The sequence below is a fragment of the Panulirus ornatus genome, chromosome 43 (assembly GCF_036320965.1).
Source record: "Panulirus ornatus isolate Po-2019 chromosome 43, ASM3632096v1, whole genome shotgun sequence".
NCBI classification, from domain to species: Eukaryota; Metazoa; Arthropoda; class Malacostraca; order Decapoda; family Palinuridae; genus Panulirus; species Panulirus ornatus.
In genome coordinates this window covers 31,777,148-31,783,187 of record NC_092266.1, presented here as the reverse complement: position 1 = coordinate 31,783,187, position 6,040 = coordinate 31,777,148, and the positions used below count along the sequence as shown (strand labels likewise).

At 37.4% G+C, this 6,040-nt stretch overlaps 1 protein-coding gene across 2 annotated transcripts in view; it reads left to right on the top strand.

The window, feature by feature from the left end:
- The first annotated feature begins 240 nt into the window (after window positions 1–240).
- Window positions 241–6,040, top strand: part of LOC139762504 (uncharacterized) — a 576,746-nt gene continuing 570,946 nt past the window's right edge. For both annotated transcript variants that reach the window (XM_071687480.1, XM_071687479.1), the window contains exons 1-3: window positions 241–408; window positions 1,977–2,073; window positions 3,631–4,711. In XM_071687480.1, the coding sequence (XP_071543581.1) occupies window positions 2,005–2,073; window positions 3,631–4,711 (1,150 nt within the window). In that variant the 5' untranslated portion in view covers window positions 241–408; window positions 1,977–2,004. The remainder of the gene's footprint in view (window positions 409–1,976; window positions 2,074–3,630; window positions 4,712–6,040) is intronic.

Sequence of the window (6,040 nt, the reverse complement as noted above, 5' to 3'; positions counted from 1 at the left end):
GAGAGATGCCAGTTTTCACTAATACACAGAATTGTAAGGTTGTATGACAAGCGAGTATCATGAACATTTGAATTCCAGTTAATTTCTTCTTCATAGCGAGAGTAATATTGGTGTTATTAGATCTTGCGGTTTAGGATGATATATCTGGTTTAATATGAGGCATGGTAAAGCCTATACAATAATTTTTCCCAAAATCCATTTTGATCCTCATTTGATCCCGGAATGTTTTGTAAACAAAGTTGCGTGCGAGAGTATGAAGCTGTGTGACTGTCATACATGAGTTTTATTCGGACTAAAAGTGAATTTTGATGAGTGTACTGTGAATGATGTGGTTTTTATCGTTTTAATGTTGTGTTGCTTGTAAAATGCTGCTGTTACTCCTTCGTGAGACGTCAATTAGTGTCTCAGGTGAGGTGTTGTGAATGCCTCCCTTCACATGACTTTCATGATTACGTACTGTAGTCTTAGAATTTGTATAGATATTACTTTAAAATGTCACTTGTAGTTTGAATTACCGTAGAATGAGGCATTTTTGAATGTATAACTTCGTTAGGTATCTTGTAGTTAGATTATTCTGTGTACGTAATAGGGTAGCTATCGAACTAGAGTTTGTAATCATTGCTGTTAATTATGTCGTGTTAGTTATTTGATGTTAAGACAGTATTCCTGCACAGCCTGTGGGTTGATGGTCATCTACAGGATCTTTTATTCTTTGGTTGGCTCAGAAATTATACGATAGAAGCATTAAGTGATAGATTTGTATTAATTTTAGGGGTGCATGCCAATATATATATATATATATATATATATATATATATATATATATATATATATATATATAACAGTGAAGTTTAGCTCCGCATTGCTAGTAGTTTGGATATTGTATGATTTTGTTTTGGAATACTTGTGGTTTTAGAATACAATACAGAGTGCAATTTAACGGAAAGTATTTTACTTCACGATATCAGACAAATGTGATGGTGAAGGTCATGGTTATTAGGGAAAAGGGTGGGTTAGTTAATATAAAAGTAAGTAAAACAATATTCTTAGCTAATCCTAAGCTAATAACAGTGGGAGCTAAAGTGCACTTTTACGAATATAACATATATAGAGAACCTGTGAATACCTCACCGAGTAACTGAAACTGAATTGTGTCTGCATTAAATTGGCCTGCTGCTGGAGATTGCATGGCCTGTGGAGCATGACTTTGAGCATTATATTTTGTAGATCAGTGTCAGATAAGGCAATAAGATCTATATCTAAGAAGTAAGATATGAGATTGATTAATGAAGAAGTAGGTGATGGACTCCTTTGGGTGTAATTTTTGAGACCTCTCAGTGATACAGCTATGCTAGTGATGACTTTTCACTCATGATATAACCATACTGCTCTTGACTCATGCTCTACTCGCACAAACACACAAGCACAACTATGCTTTATGTCTTAGGGTCCTGTCCGATGGAAGTTGCAAGTTATTTGAATATTTTGGTAGCCCCATAAAAATAGATGGAGCCCCGAGGGCAGGAATTAAGCAGGCATGTATATTTTTTCTTGGGAGATATGGCAGAGGTAACTGTATTCTGTAAAATCTTGATGATGTATATATAATCGCTGACATGGGAAACAGCGATTATGTATAATGATAATAAAATATATAATAAACACACACACACCCAAGTCAGGTACCCAGTTTATTGACCAGATCCCCTCAGGGAGGGTGAATGGTTGAGTTGACTGTGAATGAACTGCTTAAACCTATGCACTTGATCCCAGGAAGGCCATGAATGGGCCACTGTCAGCATCACTTACAGCTACACTGATTTTTAAGTTTATTTTCAAAATTTTTATTTAGAATTTCCTTAGTCATATTTTGTTTCACATACATGGTTGGAAATTTTTTAGTTTGGTATTAGATAATTGTAGAGTGAGATTTATTTTGTAAAGTGATAGTATAGAGCTTTGACATTCTTTTACAGGACTTGGAGTCAAGTATTTGGTGCCTAGATGATGCTAACCATGGCTGAAAGAAAAAGATTTGTTGTTAAGTCTACTAAGAAGAGTGCCATTTCAAAGGTATAGTGCTGAGTAACTGATATGTATAATTCTATGAAATGAACCAGTATATGATTTTGATGTAGAACTTTTATTTATGAGTCATTTGTGAAATCTGAATTTGAATTAAGCTTCAAGAAGGAAGTACCAGTGCTGGCTGACAGTAATGTTTTCAGAAGAACAGCTAGAACAAGAAGTAGGCTTTGTAGATTTTGATAAGAGGTTGGGAGCATGGTTTTCAGATGTTGATAAATGTTTGTAAATACAGCATGGTCACTAGTTGAAGGGTTTTTGCTTGATAAAATGAATGGCTGTAATAAGGGAAAGTGTTAGGAGTTTTTTTATTATAGGGATACTTGTTTGAAAAGACTACCCAAAATGCCACTTTTTGTCTTGATATTTTGCAAAATGCAGCAAAATATAGATATAGTACTTAACTTTTGAGTAAGACTTTTAGTAGATTAAAGACATAGTACTGAACATTTAGATAAGACTTTTAGTAGAATCAGACATAGTCTTGAACTTTTGAATAAAACCTTTAGTAGTATGAATTACTGGATGACAATCATAGGAGTAATTACTTGATTATTGTGTTTGCTTGAACAGGTTGTACCTCTTTAATCTGGCAGGCTTGGGACCTGGTCATTGCTGGAACACAAAAAATGCCAGAAAACAGAAATTGACCCATTTAGAGGCCCTCAGGTGAATGCTTTTACTACTTACCATCAGCTTGGTTTTATGCATTCCTGTAGCACTGCTACAGCCAAGAATTGTTACCCTATCTTTAGAATCCTTATCAGATGGACCCTCAGATGGAGACCTCTCAGTGTATGAGGCAAGGGTTTTTCATTGCATACGATGCCGATACAGGGCAGATTCATCAGCATTGTACACTTTTCTGGGGCCATAGAAAATTAACAGGACTGTTAATTAGTTCGGCTCCAGTGTAAACAGATTTTAGCGACTTAGTGCTGCTAACAGCACTGCCTTTTTAGCAGATCCACAAACTGGTGGCGGCAGTTTTAAAACGCGTTGGACCATGGGAGTTCCCGGACCACAGAGCGTAGGAGTAGATACGACCTGTATAACATTTTAGATTTATTTTCAAATATACTAGAGGTAAACAAGTGTCACTGGTATGACAGCTGGAATATCACATGTGGCTGCTGTTTGTTTTTAATGCTGTTATAGCTGCCGCAGGATTGTTGAAGGGTGAGCTTAGCATGTGTGAATTAATCCTCTGGTGCATTAGATGTGTTTTTTATTAAAGCCATACTAGACATTGAAAAAGTTTAGAAATAGTGGCATGCAGACCATTCTAGTTTGATTTTCAGTTTTCATGATATATGTTTATTTTTTGGTGTGGAGTTGTGGAGATTTTTAAGATTTGCAGTGTTTCACAAATGCTTGATGTTGGGGATCTCTAGAATAGGGATTCTGCCATCTTAGAGGACTATGTGCATGTTCATTTTTTTCTCGGTTTATGTATTTGATTTCACAAGAGTTAATTGATGATATGGCTGTTTGTATATAAAATTTCTGTACAGTATTATAGTCTCTCATATTTCTCATTTTCAGGTGGAAGTCATCACAGTAGAAAGCAATGATATGCCTTCTCTAACGGCACGTCACCCAGTAGGGGTTGTAGTAGCAGAAAAGAGGATTCCATCTCATGTGTCTCATTCAGAGCATCAACCAAGACCAGTCTTTTTACCAGGATGCCCTTTACCTCAGATCTTACCACCAGAATCCCAAGCTACCAACCAAGCTACCCAGAAAAAAGATCTAGCAGCAAAAGTCTCTAGACGCATACATTACAGACCAGAGTACTATAAATTGGATGAAAAGTTGAGAAAACCTCCCAAAACTGTTACCTTTAGAATTGATGAAAGCGGTAAAGAAGGGAAAGTTTATAATCCGAAAGACTACATAAATCAGTCCCAAGGTTTAGGGTGTTTGAGGAAGGTAGATACATCAATTGTAGATGGCATGACATGTTCAAAAGAAAAGAGAAGTAGTGAAACCTTTCATACTGGTCCTCCAAGGTATGTACTTGTGTCTGAAGGAGTTAAAAGAGAAAATTATCTAGACTCTGGTGATAATGGCAATGATAATTCAACTGCTGACAGTTTTCCAGCACAGAATTCTTCAGAAAATTTGAGTACACATTCGAGCTCAGAGGAGTTTGATGGAAATGAGAGAAAAGAAATAAGCTCCCTTTCAGGATTTGATTCTGTTCATGGCTTTAAAGATTATACTTCAAGTTTTATGACAAGAGACATTGAAATGAACTCCTCAGATACTTTAAACAGTAATGATGAGAACTCTAGAATTCATTCGGAAACAACTTCAGTTGATGAAAATCAAGAAATATCTACATCTGAAAGTATGATGAATGATCCACCTTCAGATGGAACTTCCCAGGTAATTCCAGTGAAGCGTGGAAGCTTACGTGTTCGGCAAAGTTCACATATTACGGAGACCTTGAAAGGTATAGAGAATCAGCATTCTAAATTGCAAAATACTTCAAGTAGTGCTCATCCTGGTGGAATCAGGAGCACAGTCACTGTTCATGAAAAGAATATTGGAAGGCAAGGAGTAACAAGCAGTGGTGATTATTTACCTAGATCAAGAGCTGCCATCTATCATGGAACATCGGGTAAGATTGCATTTTAGTAACACAGCTGTCACACATAGCTTCCTTTCCATTCATCTTTGTTATCCTGTATCCTCTCTTTCCTTCTTTCACTGCTCTTAGACATGATTCTTGAATAAGATTTATATCATTTAAAGCACCTGCACTTTACATATTTAATACGGTAATAGAATTTGTTACATCCTCCCAGACCTAGTGATAACCAGTTCTTTGCTTGATACCCCCCACAGTTTGTTACCTCAGTAGCATTCAGATGTCCATTATATAAACAAAGTTCTCTTTTTTCATTTTCTTAAGGGCAGAGGAGTTTTCGATCTGGTTGGGTTAGTGATCCTCCATCTTACGTTTTTAGCATATTATATCACTGAAAGTTTATTTATGCATGTTTTCTTTTACCTTTAAGTGGTAGGTAGGTTTTTAAAAAAGGAATATGTACATGCATTTTTCCCTTAACAGAAATTATGCTTGATCGCTGTTTCCCCGGATCAGCGAGGTGGCGCCAGGAAACAGAACGACCCATCCACTCATATATATATATATTTTATTATTTTTGCTTTGTCGCCGTCTCCCGCGCTATCGAGGTAGTGCAAGGAAACAGACGAAAGAATGGCCCAACCCACCCACATACACATGCATATACATACACGTCCACACACGCAAATATACATACCTATACATCTCAGTGTACACATATATATACACACACAGACATATACATATATACACATGTACATAATTCATACTGTCTGCCTTTATTTATTCCTATTGCCACCTCGCCACACATGGAATAACAACCCCCTCCCCCTCATGTGTGTGAGGGAGCACTAGGAAAAGACAACAAAGGCCACATTCGTTCACACTCAGTCTCTAGCTGTCATGTAATAATGCACCGAAACCACAGCTCCCTTTCCACATCCAGGCCCCACAGAACTTTCCATGGTTTACCCCAGACGCTTCACATGCCCTGGTTCAATCCATTGACAGCACGTCGACCCCGGTATACCACATCGTTCCAATTCACTCTATTCCTTGCACGCCTTTCACCCTCCTGCATGTTCAGGCCCTGATCACCCAAAATCTTTTTCACTCCATCTTTCCACCTCCAATTTGGTCTCCCACTTCTCCTCGTTCCCTCCACCTCTGACACATATATCCTCTTGGTCAATCTTTCCTCACTCATTCTCTCCATGTGACCAAACCATTTCAAAACACCCTCTTCTGCTATCTCAACCACACTTTTTATTTCCACACATCTCTCTTACCCTTACATTACTTACTCGATCAAACCACCTCTCACCACATATTGTCCTCAAACATCTCATTTCCAGGGTT